This window comes from Lissotriton helveticus, chromosome 3_1 (assembly GCF_964261635.1).
Source record: "Lissotriton helveticus chromosome 3_1, aLisHel1.1, whole genome shotgun sequence".
NCBI lineage: Eukaryota > Metazoa > Chordata > Amphibia > Caudata > Salamandridae > Lissotriton > Lissotriton helveticus.
This window is the reverse complement of record NC_136061.1, coordinates 1496776307-1496797034: the sequence shown is the minus strand read 5'-3', so window position 1 is coordinate 1496797034 and position 20728 is coordinate 1496776307. Positions and strand designations below refer to the sequence as shown.

The window sequence follows — 20728 nt, the reverse complement described above, 5'->3', positions numbered from 1 at the left end:
CAAAGAATGATCAGGAGGATGTAATGCAAATTAGTTTGTTGCACACAATCTGGCTACTTCCTATGTAGTTACAAAAATTTAGAAATTGACTTTGCAAAGGATGCCAAGCCTCTTCCCTTCATCAAAATGTATCAGGTGTGGTGCTGCAATAGAGGGAAAAAGCCCAAATTTGTTCCGTTTTTCCACAACCTTTGTAGCAAGAGATACCATATGAGGAATCATGAAGAATGCAAATGCAGAGTTTGTTTTCACATGCAAAACCAAATTTTGTAGTAATCTTTTCTTGCAATTTGATTTTAATTGTGTACAAACATATATGTATATATTACTTTTACAAATATTTAGAAATTCCTATTATGCTAGTGCAATGGATTAGAAGAATTAACGAAGGAATAACTGATGCTAGTGTGATTGAAAACTATGTTCATGTTCCAAGAAAAACATTTCAGCGCAAATACCAGGCTTTGGGGAGCTCTGAAAAATCAGAATTTAAAGCAGGTTTGTAAATCACTGTCTCGCCAATTTGTAGAGGCTAGCTCACAATTATTAAACCATTAAAAGGGGGAAAATGAACCGAAACAGACCATTTAACTTAAATGTGTTTTCTGATGTTGTTAAACACAATAAATAGGATTTTATTGACAATTAATCATGTTCCCATTTTTTAGAATTGCCCTCAAAATTCCAGAATTGCTTCAGACTACATACAGGAACCAAAGGAGCAGATTATTTCTGTTGGGCCTATAAGAAGAAAAAGTAAGTGATTGGTGCAAATGCCCATCCTAAAATGTATGAATTAAGGATGACCTTTCGTGCTCTTTCTTAAGAAGAAGAATATTTGTGTCAATAAGAAATGTGAAATGTCTGTGTAAGAGATTAATGCATGCAGAGGAAACACAGCTAAAGATGTGAGACAGAGAGAAAAGGAAGTATCCCATTGAAAGCCAGATAAGTACTATTTAATCGTTTCATGATCAGTATAAGTGACTTTTGTGTTCCACACATCGGGCCATTCTTCAATAGTACAGACTGCTTCAATATTAAAAATGACAGCAAACTTCTATTCATTGGGGACAATTCACATAGGTGTTTAGGAGTACATGAAGTATTAATCTGAAGTACTACTTCATGTACTGAGAAATACCTTTGTGGATTGGCCTGCAACATCTAAAATGGAAATATTTAGGAAATATAGGAAATGTTCACGTACAATTAGTACTATTAGAAAGGATTGTGCCTTCTTTGCACTTTCACTAAGAGGCAGTAGGGCATGTTAATGAAAATTCACAAAGGCATTTAAAAGTACATGAAGTAGTACTCGTATAGTATTACTTCACACACTAATAAACGCCTTTGTGTATTTACCAAATTATCAGCCATGAAGTGAGAGTATGGGGATATGAGATGGGTAGGTATTGTTAACCGTTTAATATAGTACAGACCTACCTAAGAGGAACAACTGGACACCCAATGGACATTCACAGATTGAGAAAAGGTTTCCTACCATCGCACAGTAATTTATTATTACATTAAATGCCTTCACGAGAAATAATACAGGTATCTAAGCTGCTTAGTCAGCTGTTTAATATCTAAACAAAACCTCGTTCTATGAGGCAGCTGTGTAAAGTCTGTATGTTTCAGAAGAATAGATGAGTGGAGTAAAGGACAAAATTCGAATTTAAGTATCAATTATCAAATTTATTTTCTGCAACTGAAGTCCAGTATGAAAAAAAACCCTTTTCTCCTTGAATTTCGAAGGCAGCTGTTATGTATATGTGATGATTTAAATACATATATTTTTCAGTTTCAGGCCTGGCTGATTAGAAATTTGATGTGAACAGCAGCATCACTGTGAAATCACAAATGGTTTGGAAGGACCGTGAATCCCAGTGTAGCGATTTTGCTAAAACCCTCAATGCTTGCTGTTTCAGGGCTGGATTGGTGTGAAGAGAATGGTGGATGTGAACAAATCTGCACCAGCAGAGTGGATGGACCGCTGTGTAGCTGTGTTACTGGGACACTTCAAGAGGATGGCCGGTCCTGCCGAGGTAAGGTTGTACACCTGGGATACCGACATAAATCAAGAAGGTCTGATACATGGAAAATTTTCTTGACAGCCGCATAGGGCATATATGTATGTAGGATAATCCAAAATGAAACTCATTTACTTTGTCAATTTTTTTCTTGAAAATCTTTCAGAAATCCGGTCCTTATGGACCTATATTACTCAATATTCATTTAATGAAAAAGCATGTCAATAAATGGAGAACAGATCATACATTATAACGGTTTGAGGGAAGGAACATTTGATCGATTGTCATATAACCTTAATAGGACGGTGTCTCTAAAGATTTGTTGCTGAGTATTTTATTGTGCGCATCTTACAAATATTTTGCTTGGCAAGGTATTTAAATGACTTCAGTTAAAGTGAAAACACTAATCAGGGTAATAGAGTTTATTTATATGAGGGAGGGGCAATAAGCACTTTAAATTTACACTATTAGTATTTGTAGAAAATGGACCGAAGTTTCACAAGTTTGGCAAAACTTTTTTTTTTTTAAAACAGATTTTATTTGTCTGAACGCACATATGATGCACAGCTCCGAACACCGGAGGCTGCTGCAATCATTAGCATAGCAAAAATATCATATGCAGACTTTTACAAGAAACAGTAACCCCCTCCCTCCCACCCCTCCTCCCCAATTGCGCTGCTGCTAAATGAAAGAAGACACATTTGCAAAGAAGACATACTGAGTCGAAACAAGACACATCACAATATCACCAAATGTCCGGGTGTCAAGGCGATGGGAGGCCAGCTCTGTCAGGCGGAGGGTCCAAGTCCAGCCCTCGGTAGTCGGCCCACCTCTTCCAAATTTTATAGTGCTTGCCAGGGCATCCCCTGACCAGAAATATAGGTTGCTCAAGCCCCAATCAGAAGTCCATGCCATTCCTCCAGGCGGCCAAAGGCGGGGCTTGGGGCGCCTTCCAAGCTTTGGCAATGTCTCGTTTGGCTAGTGTAAGGCCCAGAAGCAACAAATGGCGCTTATACCTGTTCCCCCCGATGCCCTCCATGACATGCAACAATGCTAGCCTGGGGTCCCGAGGAAGCACCCAGGCCAACACCTCCGATAGGCACTGAACGCCCCCCCCTAGAACCCTTGCAGTGCTGAGCAACCCCAAGTAGTATGCAGGAGCTTGCCCACCTCCAAGCCGCACCTAAGACATTCCGGGGAGCCCACCATACCCGCCGGCCATAGGCGCTGCGGTGTGAAGTATGTGCAATGTTAATATTTAAATTGGATCAGGCGCAGGGGAGTGGAAATAGCAGCAGTCCCGGAATTGCCAGAGCTTCATTCCAGTCCTCCTCTTCTAAATCCCCAATATCCTCCTCCCATGCAGTCCTAAGTTTAAGTAAGTCGGATGAGCAATGGTGGACCAGTGTCTGATAGATGCGTGAGATTTTCTTGTCTGCCAGCTCACCCATGAATAGTTTGGCCTCTAATGGACTGAAGTCAGGGAGCTGCTCTAGGACAGTCAGATAAGGCGTTGGAGCATGGCAAAATTAAAGATATCTAAAAAACTGGGAGCGGGGCATCCCAATACTCGTCCCGAAAGTCCTATAATGACTTCAGGGAACATCCTGTCATCACATCCCGCAGCGAGGAAATACCTATTGCGTCCCATCCCCGGAAGGCCAAGAGCGCAGCCAGGTGGGGCTGGCGACCATTGTGCCAAAGAGGGGTTTCTTGGGTAAGCACGTTCCACCATCCCATTCTACGCAGCGCTTGCCTCCAGACATAAACCACCGCTTGCGTGGACGAGGGAAGGCATCGCCGAAGCGCCGCCGTGTACAGCAGCGTATGAACTGAGGCCGAGCCCATGAGGAATCGTTCAACCGCATATGCAGGGTCTCCCCTGTCTCCATACCACCAGTCATTCAAGACCAGCAGATGGGCAGCCTGATAATAAGAGAGCACATCAGACGAAGCCAATCCCCCGGTATATGTAGAGTGGAAGCAGGTCCGCAATCCCCCCTCCCACAAAAACCCACTCAGAGCAGAGCTGACTTGCTGGAACCAGCGCGGCGGAATCCGGTATGGATGGTTTTGTAGCTGATACACGATGCACAGGAGCACTACCATCTTAAAGATGGCCGACCTGCCATGTATAGTCAATGGCATAAGGGACCACACCTTCATGTACTCACGCGTACGATCCCATACACGGGTAAGGTTGCGCTCCTGGGAAACCTCAGACAGGTACACCCCCAAATATTGCACCCCGCCCAACGCTATCTGAAGGCCCGAGGCCCACTCCCCAACCCGCCCCCGCGGCCCCTAGGTCGAGATCCGTAAGAAAAAATAACACATCGTCAGCGTAGACCGCTATTTTGTCAGCCAGGCCCACGGACCACTAGAATCCCTTGAGTTGGGCATCAATGCGTACCCATGCCGTGAGGGGCTCCATGGCAAGTGCAAACAGGTATGGGGACAAGGGGCAGCCCTGACGCGTCCCCCTTAGAACCGAAAAGGATCGGGAGGTTGCACCCCCAACACTCACGGAGGCCGCAAGATCAGTATAAAGTAGCCGCACGTATGACAAAAAACGCGGGCCCAGATTGAGGCGTTGCAGGAGGGCAAACAAATATATCCAGCTCAGGGAATCAAAGGCACGGTCCATATCGGCCAGAAATAGCGCAGCCTGCTCCCCCAGGTTCCTCCAAGCAGAAATCGCAACATGAGCGCGCCGAATATTATGGCGAGTGGCCCTCTGAGACATGAAGCCTGCCTGACCGGATAAACCAGATCTGTAATGTGAGGCTTAAGCCTATTGGCCAGAACCTTGGCCAGAACCTTAGCTTCCGTATTCAACAGCGAGATCGGGCGGTAGGACGCATGGCTCTCCGGGGGCCTGCCCGGCTTCAAGAACACCACCTCCTCCGCGTGTCGCCAATCCGCTGGGAGAACCCCCCCCTCTCGTGTGCCTCCTCCATCACCGGACGGAGCCATGGACCCAACTGCACGTAAAACCGCAGAAAAAATTCACAGGGGAAGCCATTTGGCCCTGGCGCCTTACCCGGGTTCAGCTCACCCAGAGCTGTACCAATTTCATCGTCAGTCAGTGGTCTGTCCAGTAAGTCCCGCACGTCGTCTGCTACCGCATGGGGGGAAGGTCATCGATAAATCGCTGGATCATATCAGCCGGCAAGCATTCCCGGGGCGAGTAGAGTTCCTCATAATAGGCAGCGAAGCTATCCGCAATCGCCGGGGGTTCGAGTATGGGCCCTCCCCCAGGGTCTACGATTTGGGGCAGCGGTTGGGCATGTAGCGTGCCCTGACACAGGCGGTGTAGCATTTTGCACGGTTTGTCCCCCCACTGTTACACCCGACTACGGGTGGCCAGCCATGCCTGTCGCGCCTCATCCATCAGCACTGCGGCGTACAGTTGCTGGGCAAGGAAATAACTGTCGCCTGGCGGGACCACCATCCACTTCCCGACTTCTGGGCTCTAAGTTCTCCAACGTCGCCTCGCACTGGACCAACTCTTTCCGCCACTCCCTACGGGCCGCTGCGCACCAGGAGATGTCCACGCCCCGCAGAGTGGGCTTCAAAGCCTCCCACAGGCTAGTCGGGGAATCCACTGAGCCTACATTGGACGCCAGAAAATGATCTAACTCTATAGCCATGTGCTCCCTGTAGTCGTCCTGCATCAGATGCCATCCAGACATACGCCACCGAAACGGCTGCCTGGCCGGGCCAATACTAAATGTGAGGGCTACAGGTAAGTGGTCAGACAAGGCTCTCGGCAGAATATCCACGACAGAATTCTACAGGCCAGACCCCGCGGAACAAATATATAGTCGAGTCTAGAGAATGAGTCATGCACTGCAGAAAAATATGTGTATGCTTTACGTGAGCCATGTCGGTACCTCCATGTATCTGTCCAATCTAGGCCTGCTGCCAGAGCATGTAGTTTGGTGGCAGAAGCCCCCACCCCTCCTCCCTCCTCAACTGCCCCACCTATCACTGCCCTGATTCATAACATCATTCCAATCCCCCCCTACAATTGAAAGGGTATTAGGCATGGCACCCCAGAGGGACATAAGCTTTTCCACCAGGGGCCACTGCAGAGGTGGCGGGGTGTATACGCTACCCAGGGTCACCATGTCTCCCCCTATCCTGCCCTGTACAAACACATACCTGCCCTGCGCGTCAGTCCAGAGTCGATCGTGTATGTAGGAAACCCGGCGGTGTATTAGAATAGCAGTCCCTCTACACCCCTTAGTGAAGCCAGAGTGGTAGACCTGTGTGAACCCAAACCGTTTGAGGCACAGTACCTTTGTAACCAGCAGGTGCGTTTCCTGAAGGAGTAGGACGTCCACCCCCGCCCTCTTTGCATACTGGAGGACAGCTCCCCTCTTCACCTTGTCTAACAACCCTCGCACATGAGCCAGGACCTACCGTCCCCCAGTCGACATAATCCGATAACACCATATAGATTACCAGTGTCCTGAAAACTCAGCACGTACAACGCATAGCCAACATATAGCAGCATAACCAGCGCAAACAACCCCCGCAACCCCAACCACCAACACGCCCCTCCCACCCCCACCTCCCAAACATGGAAGCACCTGTCGCGGTCGGACCGCAGCCCGGGTCCCAACGGGGGACCCAGGACCACCCCCTCCCCAAGTGACAACCCATAACAACGGGGTTCCCACTCCCTCCCACCCACCCACTCCTACCGGGGTAGGCTACCAGCCCTCAATACCTGTGCACCTGAGCGTTCATAAAGTCCATCCGCAATGTTCCGAACGAAAGTTCAACTCTTCAGGACCCTTCCTGTTGCTGTTGGTCCAGTGCCGGGCACCCCTAACGCAGAGCAGAGCCCGACCTCGAGCTGCGACCAGAATGCGATCTCCTTCGGCGGCGCTGCTGACTCCGGAGGCCCCCCCGGGCCACTCCACTCGATGAGGAATCCGATTCGCCCCCTGGGCCGTGGTGACACGAAGTTTCACTGTCTCATCTGTCCACTGGAAAACTTCCTCGGGGGAATCAAAGAACAGCGTGCGGGACTTGTAGATGACACGCAGCCGCGCCGGGTATAGCAATGCATACTGGATGTTGAGGCCCCGGAGATGGGCCTTGGCAGCGAGGAAAGATTGGCGCTGCTGTTGCACCAGTCGTGTGTAGTCTGGGAAGATGAGTATGGTGGCGTTATCATGAGTGAGAGAATCCTTCACTCTCGGCTGCCGCAAGATGATATCCCGGTTAGTGTAGTTCGGAAATTTAGCGATAATGGGCCGCGGGCACGCTCCGGCAGGGGGCTTCTGCATGAGAGCCCGGTGGAACCACTCCACCACAAAGCAGCGAGATAGAGCGTCCGGGGGGAGCCAGCTCTCCAGCCACTGGGCCAAGAAGCGCTCCGCGTTGTCGCCTTCGCAGCCCTCCGGAAATCCCATGAAGCGTAGGTTGTTCCGCCGTGGGCGCCCTTCCGCATCTTCGACTCTCATGGCGAGGCCCCTTTGAGTCTTTTCCATGGCTGCAACCTTCTTCTTGAGCACTGACATGTCATCTTCTACCTCGGAAATACGAGTCTCCGTGCCAGTGATCCGCTCTACTGCATTCCTCAAATCTTGTCGGAGCAGCATTACGTCGGATCCAATGGCCCCAATCTTGGCGTCCAGCATGTCCCTTGAATGTGTTATGGCCGCCAGCAGCACCGCATTGTCAGGCACGAAGTTCTGCGGCCCCCCACCATCTGCCACCCGGGCCGCCTCCGTGACTTTATCCAGCGTCCCTTGTTTAGAGTGACTGCCACTGGCGCCACCCCGTGTCATCGTGGCCGTAGAGGATATGGTAGGCGGTAGGGTCCCGTTCCCCGATACCCGCCAGCACTGGCCCACCGGGGACCAGACGGGCCAATAGGGTAGGCCGCGGTCTAAGTCTCTTCCTCCAGCAAGGGGCCCCACACTAATCCATGCACTGTGGCCCGTTCCGACCACCGACGCACTCTCGACAGGCCTCCGGATTACAGCCCTCGACCCACTCCTGGACCAGATCACCAACACAGCCACGCCAGTTCCCCGGCGGCCACCGCTCCCACAGTCACCGCGGCTCGATTAGGCCGCCAAATGCACCAGAGTCAGGGTCACCACCACTCCACTGGAGGTCCAAACGTTATATGATGGGGGAGCGGGGGTGGGGGCAAGGAGCAGGCACCCTCACCCCCCCGACCACAGCCCCTCACCTGGCTGCCGCCAACTCAACACCGCAGGCCTGGTATAGAGCGTCCCCAGCAGGCTCTTCCAGGTCACCGGATAGGAGCGACCCAAATCACCCAGCTTCACCGACCGTGGAGGGGGGGGAGGGGAGAGAATGATATGACCAACTCGGGCCCAGGAGATCTCCGTATAGCCATCCAGGTAAGCCACTCAGCACCCACAGGGGCACAGCAAGCCATCCAGGGTGTGCAGAAATGTCCGCCGTCCCCCCGGGCCGCACAGGCAGCACTGTCTGTTCCCTCCGAACGTCGCTCCCGGCCTGCAAAGACAAGGGCCCCACCGGTGAACAACACAGGACCACAATCAGCTAGGTCCAAGGGGTGGGTCGCCGCAAACACCGCCAGTAGTCCGGGGCACTCAAGATGGCCGCCGTCACTCCAGGGCCGGCCAACTACTCACGCCCGTTCTCTCGGCGCCTCTCGGCCGGCCTAGCCACTCCTGGCCTCCGTAGCAGTCTCAGGGAGTGCAGCCATCCGTCGAGCACTCCCGGTGCGCACAGCCTCCCTCCGATCACAGGATATGCGGGGGCGCCACGTGGGCCGGCAATCCAGCTCCCCACCTCCAGCCCGAAATCCACGGCACCGGCCAGGCACAGAAATCCAGGCCCCGGCTCCGGCCCCTCGGGGGAGCCCTAGGCCGCTCTCCCGCTACAGGTCGTCTCGCAGCGCTCCGGGGGGCCCCCACCGCTCTCAGGGGATGCCAACAGATAGCGATGGGTCTCCGACAGCCTGGTAATGAGTTTCAGCACTCAGGGCAGGATATTGAGTAGGATATTGACAGGGCTGGCCGGAGCGAGCCTAAAACACAGCCGCCATCGCTGCCGACCAAGCCACGCCTCCTTGGCAAAACTATTTTGCTTACAATCGTGTTCATATGTGTGTGTGTGTGTGTATTTCTGTCAAACCCTTGTTGCCCGTGAGAAGAACATAAAGGCCCCACATGTAGTTTTGTGCGTAATTGCATGTCCCCTATATGTTTTGTGGAGACAAAATAGAACAAGCATTTACAATGCAACGGTTTCGCCTTTGTGAAAGTTAGAGCTATTGTCATTGTAAATGACAATTTTTTTATTTATGTGTTGGTTTTGAAAACAGATAAATAAATGGCATTGTTTACAATGCCAATAGCTTAATCTCTCGCAAATGCGAGACCTATTGCATTTGCACACACACAGAGAGCCACCCACACACACACAGAGCCACCCACACACACACAGAGCCACCCACACACACACAGAGCCACCCACACATAGAGCCACCTACAAAAAAAGCTAGCCAGACAGAGCCCCAACACAGACAGAGCCCCAACACAGACAGAGCCCCAACACACACAGAGCCCCAACACACACAGAGCCCCAACACACACAGAGCCCCAACACACACAGAGCCCCAACACACAGAGCCCCAACACACACAGAGCCCCAACACACACAGAGCACCAACACACACAGAGCCCCATCACACACAGAGCCCCATCACACACAGAGCCCCATCACACACAGAGCCCCATCACACACAGAGCCCCAACACACACAGAGCCCCAACACACACAGAGCCCCAACACACACAGAGCCCCAACACACACAGAGCCCCAACACACACAGAGCCCCAACACACACAGAGCCCCAACACACACAGTACAGAAAATAAGTTGAGGACTGTGCACCAACGCTCTGTAATGAGTACACATTTGCAGGCAGCTGCACACTGTAAAGAATGCATGCTTCCCGGGCGGGGGCGAGCTACCGGCCTCGGGATTGGACGGCGATGATCTCACGCTCACCGGAGCCTGCGATAGAGGCACCAAAAATAGCCTGATCCTGAAAAGGAAGAGAAGAGGAGATGTTGCAGTCAGCCGCCGCAGAGCGCAGGCACACACACCACACACACACACACTTCTACTACCGTGCATTACAGCACGGGCACCGCCCAGGGGCTTCAGGTGCGCCCAGCGGCGGGGACCCCAGTACGGTTCACTGGACAAACGTGATGTTTGTATACTTACCGCGCAGCTGTAAGCAGGGGTAAGCAGGGTCAGGAAATAATACCCCGTAGAAATACATTTAGCACACTATCCTTGTATGGGAAAATAAGAAAACGCGTGCACGTGTTTTAGATCCGCTAGAAAATAGTGTATAATTATAGCTATTCTTAAAATTACATTTTAATGCAGTGCAAGAAATTAGCTCTTTTAAAATAGCACATTGATTTGGGCGTGTGTACACATAATATCTATTAAGAGCGTGTGCGGAGTGGGCTGTGGGTGGGATACATGGCGATCCATGGATAAGCAGCAGGGTGCCCGCTTCCTGATCAGTGTAGAAGCTTCCTGGGCTCAGCACCAATCCTACCCACCAGGCCTGGGCAGGGGCTTCCGCCACCGCTCGGCCTGGGACCGTGTGATAACTAGGCCAGCTGAAGGGACCGCTCCTGCCCTCGGGAAACAACCCTGCTGGCTGCAAGAACTGTGTCTAAAGGAATTATTTCATTTTTCGAAGGATTCCGTTTTTTTAAATATTGTAGCGCCAAACATTCTGCCCGCTAATGACAGCTTCATGGCGCACTCTTAACTAGATGTACGTGAAGGTTTAACCAGGGTCAAATTCAAAGTGGGGTACATGCATTTCAGGCAAGCAGACTGTAAGAGAACAGTCACTGTACTTGGCACACACAGCTGGCATGAGGAGCACCAAGGTCAATGGGCACCAATGGCCAGAGAGGGGCTGGCGGGAGCTCCAGGAGTGAGGGCGGAGGGATGGAGGGAGAGAGCAGCGTGAATCTCTCCAAATCTAATGAAAGCCCTTCCTAAGCCTGATGTATTGCACCTGGCAGTCACTTGGTCTGCTCTAGCTATTGAATAATTGAAAGGGTCTGATCGGGGGGGGGGCTTCCCGGGAAGTGTCTCTACATATGTACATTTCCAGGCGGACCTGCTCGGCTCCCCCTCTCTGGAGCAGCTTTAAGTGTTCCACTCTTGGTTGCCGGTCTTTCCTTCCCTTGTTTATTCGTTTCCTGTCCCTTGCGCTCTTTCTATGGTGGGCGTTTTTGCGGCGGTGGGAGGCGCTGTCTCTTCTGGTGACCAGAGAGAGCAGACACGAGGGGCACAGATTGAGCGAGGAAAGAGGAGGGGTGAGAGGAAAAGAGACGGCAGGAGGGGAGAGAGAGTGAGAGAACGAGAGAAACCGAAACTGTAAGAGGGAAGAGAGAAAGCTGAGAGGGAAAGATGTGGAGAAAGCACAAGAGAGAGGGAGAGAGAGAGAGAGAGAGTAAGGGGACGGAGTAAAGGGGTAGCGGCGGGTCATGGAATGAGCCGAGAGGGCAAGAGGTAGATTTGGAAGAGGAAAGCAAAAGAAAGATAGGGCGAGTACAATGTATTAATGGAGGACGTGAGAGGATGGGAGGGAGAAAGGAAAGGAGGGGGCATCCGAAATGAAGAGGGGTGTGTGAGGACAACGGTGAGCGGGCAGGAAGGACGGCGAATGGAGGAGGTTGAGCTGGTCAGGGTGTGAGGAGAAGAAAGAGAGGGAAAGGCAGAGCGAGGAACCAACGAGGAAATAGAGGGGAAACGCGAGAGGGGACGGCTGGGGCAGAAGAGAGGGAAGGTAGGGGGACATTTAAAAAAGTGTGAACGGGACTGATGAATGGGGAGGAGCTGGGGAGGGAGTCTTATGGATGAAGAAGACGCGAGGGACAGATAGGAAAGAGGACGAGAGAAGAGAGCCAACGGCGGGCAGAGGATGGGGACGGAGTGAAGACAGGCAGGAAAGGATGAGATCACCAGGGAAAGAAGAGAGGACAGTAAAGGGAGGGGACGAGATTAATGAACAGAGGCCACTGGGGTAAGAATAAACTGTTGGCGAAGTGTAAGCTTACAAGAGAGGCGGAAAGGATTGCGGGGGAGATGACGAGTTTTACTCCGCCCCACCAGGCAAAACATTCGTAAACCCCAACTCCACCTGGGTAGATCCAGTCAGAAGAGACACCAGCTTACTGGGTGCCGCAAAGGAAGTTACGGCGTGGAAGGGTGCAGAAAGAGGCGAGTGTATATTTCTGAAGATTTATCAATATGCAAACACACCATATGTAAAGCTGTCACCGTGCCTCTAAACGCTGTTAACAACAATGGCTACAATAAGCCGACTAATAAAACGCTAATTGTATTGCCTCCCGGACACACTTTCCCAGCGATTCGACCAAGTGATAAGCAGATCTCTCCAGGAAAACCTTAACCCGCTCAGCTACCTCATCAGCGCGCATTCAGGCTGCCCCGTGCCAGCCCCGGCCACCCATCCTCTCAGGCGCGAGGCCAGCGAAGGAAAAGAGAGCCATCGAAAGCAATATGTCTTGTTTGGCGGGGAAGGGGGTGTTTAGTGTCCGCTTGAGGGGGACAGCGGGAGGGGGGGGTCGGTAACGGTCACACGGACAGCGGGAGGGGGGCGGGGGAAGACAGGACAGCAAGCACACCAAACCGAAAAAAATATATAAGCAAGAAAAAATAATTAAGGAAATCCACGCTGCCGTCTAACACAACAATCTATTGTTTAGACTCAACTATGTCCTCTTACAGACAGGGTTGTTTTTCAAAGGAGCTCAATTCTGATGGGAATCATCTGTGCCAGGATGAGGAGACTGGAGGAATACAAACCTCCCTCAACAAAAATGTACGCCGAGATTCCGAGCTTTAGTCTTGCAAACAGACAGCAAAGCTAAACCGGGGCCGTTAAGGGTGCGGTTAGCTCCCCCCATGTCGCAGGATAAAGTTTTAAGAAAGATGAAAAATACGCCCTGAATGGGAAGTAAAGCAAACATCGGCTACAAGCATATGTAGCTGCTGGTGACTAATCCTAGAAAGCAAGCCAATCGGAAAGGAAAGCTGCCCGTCCGCGGTCACGTGACGCACTCATGGGAAGCGCCGGATGGCGCGTGGTGGCCTGCACAACAGCTTGTTCACGGTCCACGACCCTTCGGTGCACTCAGCTGCACTCAGGGACGTCTACTCGGGGCTGTCAACTATGCCCCAGAAGGCGGGTTTTAAATAAATACAGAACGTGCACTGCCCATTTATGAGCAGGCCACAGAGGTAAAATACTAAAATAACAGCATTCGTTTACATATGCAATCACATAAATTAGATAATACTGTCCCATTCCACGTGTAGGATTTGTGCCCTTAGCTCCTAAAACTGAGACCCCACCAGACAGTGTTTTTTTTTTTAACATGCATAACTTAAAGTGCCATTAAACGGTGTGTCAACCCATTTCTAGTCCTGGGCTTTTCGGTCATGGGTCTATATTGTTATCAGTTGTTATGCTATATTTTTCTGTCGCTGCCCATAAAGACTACAGCTCCCAGAATACATTCGGTTGTGCAATGACAGCCAAGCAATCGAAAACGGTGTCCTTAATCTAGCACCGCGTGAGGTAGGTAAAAAATGTACCAATGAAATAAGCAATATTTACAAATAATACTCCACGATGCTATGAAGGTCAATGCCATGTTGGAGTGTACTTTATAAAAAAAATAACGCATTGCAGTATGTCACCCTTCAATCACAAAGCAGCAAAATAATTAAATATTTGAACTGCCAACACACTTTCAAGGTGTGGTGAACGGAGAGGGATACCCCACCGAGACCCCGAATTTCCAATCATGGGCCTTCTTTTTACAAATGACTTCTCGCGTGGACTCACGCCAAACGGTTCAGTTATGCTAAACCTAGAGCCTTGCTCCAATAATGGACGGATCTGTTAATGAAAAGCACATGCGTGGAAAGATAGCGTCCGGATGAGAAATCAATCTGCCCGCTTTACTAGGAACCAGTGTTTTGTTGGGAATGAGAAATCACACCAAAAAATACATAAAAAAAAAAACTGTGGTCAGGGTCTTCCCAGCTGAGCCCGGCTTCATGGGAAAGAACCCGGACAGCTGGGCACGCGTCCGGCGTGGGAGGCCTCGGCGTAGACCGGTCGTTTGATCCCCAGCACTTAGGCCGAGGTTTGGCTCGCTGGGGCCCCGCCGAGGACGGTCACACCAGCTCTGCCCCAGGCCGGCCGGCGCTGCGTTTCCGCGGCTCATCACCGGGTCCAGCAACGGGACAGTGTTTCATTTCATTCGGTGACCAGCCGCATTGTAAGAATATAATGCTGTGCTGTTATATTACAGGTAAAAACACCAAGTTCAAAACGCATAAACTGCAAAGTAGTCCGTCACAATCTGCGACAACTGCTTTCAAGTTGCATGTTTTACATTAACAAGGATGATAAGTCTCTCGCACAGCAAGGCTCTCTGTCGACTCTTCCTTTAGCTTTGCCTCTTTGCCCAGTCTGTCACCAGCCCAGGAGTGGGCGCAGATCGAAAACAGACCACACAAGGCGGTCCATAAGAATGGGTGTGTGCCTTTGTTAATCCGCTGGAGTTGGTATTACACTGGGCATTGAGTAACGGTACAACTGTACGGGGTAGTAGGTCAATAGGTGATACAATGTGCAATACATCCAGGTATTTCTTGATGCCCGCACCCCTTTGCGGGTTAAACCTTACAGAACTACATCAATGTGTATGCATTTAAATGCTTAACAATAAAACTAAAGAAAAGTAAAGGGTGCAGAAAGTTTAGTAACGGGGTACTTCAGCAATCAGGCGTGAGCTCCCCAGCACCGTCTTCCTCCTCTAGTCCGGCGCCCCCATGGGAGACCGGCAGCTGACGGGTTCAAGGGCGACCCGATCCAGATGTCCCCTCATGTGTACCTAAGACATCCCAGCGGGAGGCCTTCTGCAGGGTACGATCGGCAAACAAGAAGTGTCACTCAGAGGAACATTATACCGCGCTCTGCCCCGGGGAAGTAGAGACAAAGGACAGCCACACCCAAGGCAGGCAGGCACATCGCCACATGTCCGTTCCCAGAATCCCTCTTGCCAAAGGGGCAATAAGTAGTTAAATTATACAACTCCGGCCAAGAGATCTTCGAGTGGCTTTCAAAAGAGGAACAGAGGGGGAAACGATAGAGAAAGACTTAACAGCAGCCCCATCCATTTCTGAAAACGCAAGCCTTCTTCCTTTCTTGCATCACGCAGCTTTCCTAGTGCTGCCTGTAACGCCTCTCCGCACTGCGCTCAATATTATTTAATTGCACAGACATCTAACGCTAGCTCCCGAGAGCTGGGGCTAACCCCGTACTCCATTTAGGACAAAACCACGGTGCACCTGGGTACTCTTACCGATGGGCCCGGGGACTTTGCAGCCCCTCTGACGGCTCCCGGAACTCACCTCTTTTACCGGTGGGAGGCTTCCGGGTGTTGTGAATACCTCTCTCCTGAAGGGAGTGTCCGTGATTCACTCTTAGCCCCGCCCAGTCCAATGCCGCCCGGTGCGGTGGACCTGCTCCGTTCACAGGGCAGGCGAGTGTGGGAGGAGCGCTCCGCGGAGAAAGGGTGCGAGTAGGGCAGAAACACGAGCGCAGGACAGTGCCGCCTCTGCCCCGGGCTCACGACCTGGGACGGGCCCGTCCCTCCCCCTTCCTGTCTCTGATTCAAATGAACTTTATTGCCACGACAAGGCAAACGGGGTTGCCGAAGTTAACCGGAACGGCAAGTTAGCCCTTCCTTCAATATACAACATTAGTTCGGTGGTCAGGGCTGTGCATTTTACAAGTTAGACAAGCTGTGGCAAAGAAAATTTGTACAATAGGCAAACCACCTACATCTGTTGCCAGGCGATGCTGTGCATTTCTCCACACCTTATCGCTTCTGGCCCATGTGATGAGGAGACAAATGTTACACAAGTCAGGTCCCGGGCTGGCAGCCAATCACAGCGCGGCACAGGAATGACGTCAGGTGGGTGTCCCGGGCCGGCAGCCAATCACAGCGCGGCCCGGGAAATGACGTCAGGGGGTGTCTCGGGCCGGCAGCCAATCACAGCGCGGCCCGGGACAAAGGGGCGGGGCTTAAAAAAAGCACCAGAAACGCCCCCGAATCGCGTTTTCGAGAGAGCGCGATTGACAGCCTCTGTCTCCCAATGGCTAGCCTCCATTTATGGAGCTAGCCAATGAGAGGCAGAGGCGGTGCCGACATCCCTACTGTAGACAATAGTTTTCGATCTGGGAGTGGCACTGCGTGCCCCTCGCCAGGTCGAAACCTAAAAAGGACTTGTAGGAAGCAGGTACCATAGTACAGAATGTGAATGCTCTGATGTCAGATTTCACAATCACGTCAACTCTAGCACGAGGAGGTTAGAGTGAATAGGTAAAAGGATAGGTGGAAATCTGGGGCAGCTACTGTTTGGCTGCTATACTTGTTATATCTCTATAAAATATCGTCTCTGCGTTTATTTGTTAAACAGAAGTTCAACACAAACATTTTTTACAGGCAAATGGGTACTTAAACTATATGTCATACAAAAGGAATCCATATAAAGTTCTTTATTTGAGATATGCAAGCAACACACTTTTTTTATTGAGAAATATAATTCTTTGTTAATGGACATAAGATTCAAAAGAACCATTTAAGAGGAAATTCAATATGGTACTTTCAAATTTCTATTGCACAATTAAAGATACAGAAGTTGTATTTGATGGCTCTCGTTTCTCTTTTTTTTCCTTTTCCTGCAGTTTCAAGTTCTTCAGTGGAAATCCAAGCCGGGAGCATTCTTTTAATACTGACTCAGATATCAGTATGGGCCTTTATTTATAATTTTATTGCCAGTTCCTAAAAAATTACTATTGGAAGTTTGTAATTTATGTAATAGGAAGCTTTTGGATGTGAACTCTGACTACAAAGAAGAGACTGCAAAAACTGAAGGTGGATTTTATTCTAAAATGAAAAAGAAATCAGTCTTCCTTTCTAGAGAGTGAGCTACAATTCACGCTTCAAAATGTGCCAACATCTGCTGTTCCACGTGGACTTTTACATAATATGTCATGCTGAAAATTTCAGTAAATGAAGGAAAGCAAATTTTGTATAAACCTGAACAAGTGAAAATAAACCTGCGAATGTTGTGTCTGAGCCTCTTCATATATTTGTGGTTGATTTGAGAAATTGTGGAGGAAAACATGTACCTTAGCATGACAGCATTTGTGAATTACAATGTATCACTTACTGAGGCCACAAGAGTTCTTCAATTAGTTAATTCATTCCTTACACAACTTTTATTTATTGTGCCTCGAGTATTATGTTACCATTTTATACATTCCTGATCTATCCTAGCCCCTTAATTATAGAAGTCAGGAAACAAACATGTTAACTTGATATTACTACACTTTAATATTGAGAGCTCCATTGAAGACAATAAAGTGGCTCAGGGGCAATAATGGCTAGTATAGACCTGCTACAACATTAATATTTGTGTTGATTTGTCTCTTCCTTTTGGCAGATTCTACGCTCAGTGGATGTACTGTACTAAAAAAAACATTATAGCCGTTCTCCCACATGCTATATCAAGTGTAATGCTCCTCTCTGTTTCTGAATAACTTGAATCCAATACCTTTACCTACTGGCTTAACCCTTGGTAGTGGGCTACAGTTCTATAATATAAGATACAAATCGGCATATGTTTATCAGCTGTTCTCTTTGCCGGCAATTTGTCTTGATAAACCTACAGCTTTGAGCTTCATTTCAACTTTAAATTACTCTTTTTCAGGTTCAGACAATACGTCATATGCATAGCGTTGCTTGATAATTTCCATTGAGTTCCATACAAGGAACCCAGTGGCCATTGGTCTGTACAGTACACTTGAATGTAGGACAGAGCAGTTGAAATTATGTATTTACCCAAAAACAGATAGTGCACTGAAGTCTCCGATACAAGACTCTTCCTGTAAACATGTCCTATTCATTCACGTGCTTGCAGTTTTGTTGACCCCACTTATACATTTGTCAATCTGCCAAGATCAGAATAATCACATTGCTCTATAACTGGTGCAATAATCTTTCCAAGCAGGCAAAAGTAATTTTCATCAATGTATCCACTTCAACCAAATTAACTTTTACAGATGCTGCTTCATCCTTTCTTGTCCCTTAAAATCTATTAATCATTCATTCATTTTCATGTACTCAGACCTTGGCCGTTTTTCTGACACATACAATTTGTTAAAATATCTTTGCCATAATAATAATAATAATAATAATAATAATAATAAACTTTATTCGACCTTTCAAAATAGACCATAAAATTAAAAGAAAGGAAAAATATTACAAAAAAATAAATAGATTATGATATAATTTCCAGTACATTATTATAAATGCTTCATAAAAGGATTATATTAAATCTTTAATTGCACCCCTTTCTAAGAAATCCTAGTACTAGTTTTATATTGAAAGCTAAGGTCTAATGGGAGGTGGAAAAACCAAATACATCAGCTAGGGGACCACTATACAGTCCTACCTACCTACATTTCTCTTAAGATCATCAATATTTATTTGAAACTATGTACAATGTTTACGACAAAAAAGGAAAACAAAAATATGTTAAGTTAAAACCACACAGTATGCAGCATATAAAAATTTGGTTGAACTAAATAATTAGCAAGACACGGTCACTCGCGGGTGCCGATGCACTTTGAGCACACGCCTATATAATCTGTCCTAAAATAGTTCATGACTTAGATACACAGTCACACTATTGATTTTTGACTCTGCAGGATGTTATATCACCCATCAGTTTGATGCACCTGGTCACATCATGTACACGAGATTGCTTGTGCCCCACTTTTTGATTAAAAGTAACTAGTGGTTTCCCTCCAGTATACTGAACGATGGCTCCCATTATTATTTTCAGACTGTCCCCAGATGAAGGCCTACACGGCCGAAATGCATTGGGACCAATAATATGCATGTTAGGATATGTAGTGCCGAAACTACAAATGAGTTTAAATTAAGAATGCAAGATATTGTATAAAGAATAAATCAAGCCAGTGAACCATTGGGCTTGAGTTTATGTATTCACATTTGGAGATCAAACGGAGTAACCTCATACTGAGGACAATAAACCAGTGCCCTGGGGACATACCTCACATCAGTGGAGATGCAGCCTATTTATACTTGACGAACTCGGGTTCAGCGAGCGACACCCAGGCGGCATATAACACCTTGTTTACATTAAGGAATACAAAAATTTGGTTGTGCGCGTACTAGCACCCAGTCTGTAGAAGTAATCCAGGGGGAGGGCCATAATGACAGAAGGGAATCCAATACTGGAGGGCTGCAAGGTCGATGCAAGTATTCTGTCCATTCTGTCCACAATATTGGGATTGTTAAAGTTAATGATGTTACAATCGCCGTTCAAAACCTTCCTGACCTTCCCCACCAACCTTATTCTCCTCAACATAATGATTTGACTTTCCACCCTCCAACCTCGGACAGAGTTGGAGTTCAACCATTGCACTGCTTTGTTCTTGAGTTGTCTGAAATCTTCCTTTGCTCCTGCTGGGACAACTGGAACATTTGCCAGGACTACTACGAAAGGAGTCGCTTTGGTGGTAGGTGTAGAGAGGTTGAACACCAGGTAGGGTTGTTGGATGCGTCATGACAAAAAGTTGTTTACCTCACCTCCGGACATCGTAACTGCACAGCTCATGATGTCTCCTAGATTGCACCTGGGCTGGGAATAGGCCCCCTCTTTCGGGGTTGCAGACTAAGTCAATGATTGTGCAGGCAGTAAAGATAAGCGTGTACGATTTGAGATGCCATCCAATCCCGACTACAATAGGGACTGGGGCAGGGGCCATGGGCTCCTGATGTCATGCATGTGTGCACTGCAACACCCTAGGATGAAAGAAGCAGAGGTAGCCAAGGTATCTTCACTTGATGCCCAAGGTCAACTTGAAGGTGCAAGTTCAAGTTGGTAAGGTACCTTTCTAGTGCTGATAGGCTTTGGACAATAGGATCTAATTTAAGGTCCAGGACAGCTGTAAAGGAAGCCACAAAGGGCTCCAACATGGCAATGAGATCAGGTTTAGATATAACCGGGTTGTCAGGAGAGCTGGAATGCACTCTATTACACTTACGTTATTTGGGCTACTCCCGATGGCAGGGCACTTCCTTTTAGATCTTGCTTCCTTCCCCATCTCAGGAAATTGTGCAAAAGTCACTGAGACTGCCCCCGGTCCAATATCTAAAAGGTACCTTGATCTGGGTGTAAACCAGTTCCACTGCCTTCAATCAAGTTGATGAACAACGGGTCTGGGACTGCAGTGGGTTCAGATTGATCTGGAGATATAAGTAAAGAGGCACCCGGGGGCCATTGAGTACATGGTTTTTGGCAGAACGACAGAGAATTCAGGCATCTAGCTCGATCTCCTCATCCAAGACGCGACAGCTGTTTGTTAAAAAGTGTCCATGGGTGACACAGTGTTTGTGGGCATTTTCGAAGTTCCTCCTGCTGCCTTTTACTTCCCCATGATCGCATGCCACCCGGGCCAAGATGGATTAAAACTATATATTACCGGGTTAA

General features: G+C 48.8%; 1 protein-coding gene across 1 annotated transcript in view; it reads left to right on the top strand.

Moving 5' to 3' along the window:
* TECTA (tectorin alpha) overlaps window positions 1-17263 on the top strand; it is a 386873-nt gene extending 369610 nt beyond the window's left edge. The window contains exons 22-24 of the mRNA XM_078682151.1: window positions 669-756; window positions 1932-2048; window positions 16890-17263. Coding sequence (XP_078538277.1) covers window positions 669-756; window positions 1932-2048; window positions 16890-16990 — 306 coding nt within the window. The 3' untranslated portion in view covers window positions 16991-17263. The remainder of the gene's footprint in view (window positions 1-668; window positions 757-1931; window positions 2049-16889) is intronic.
* Window positions 17264-20728: the final 3465 nt, after the last annotated feature.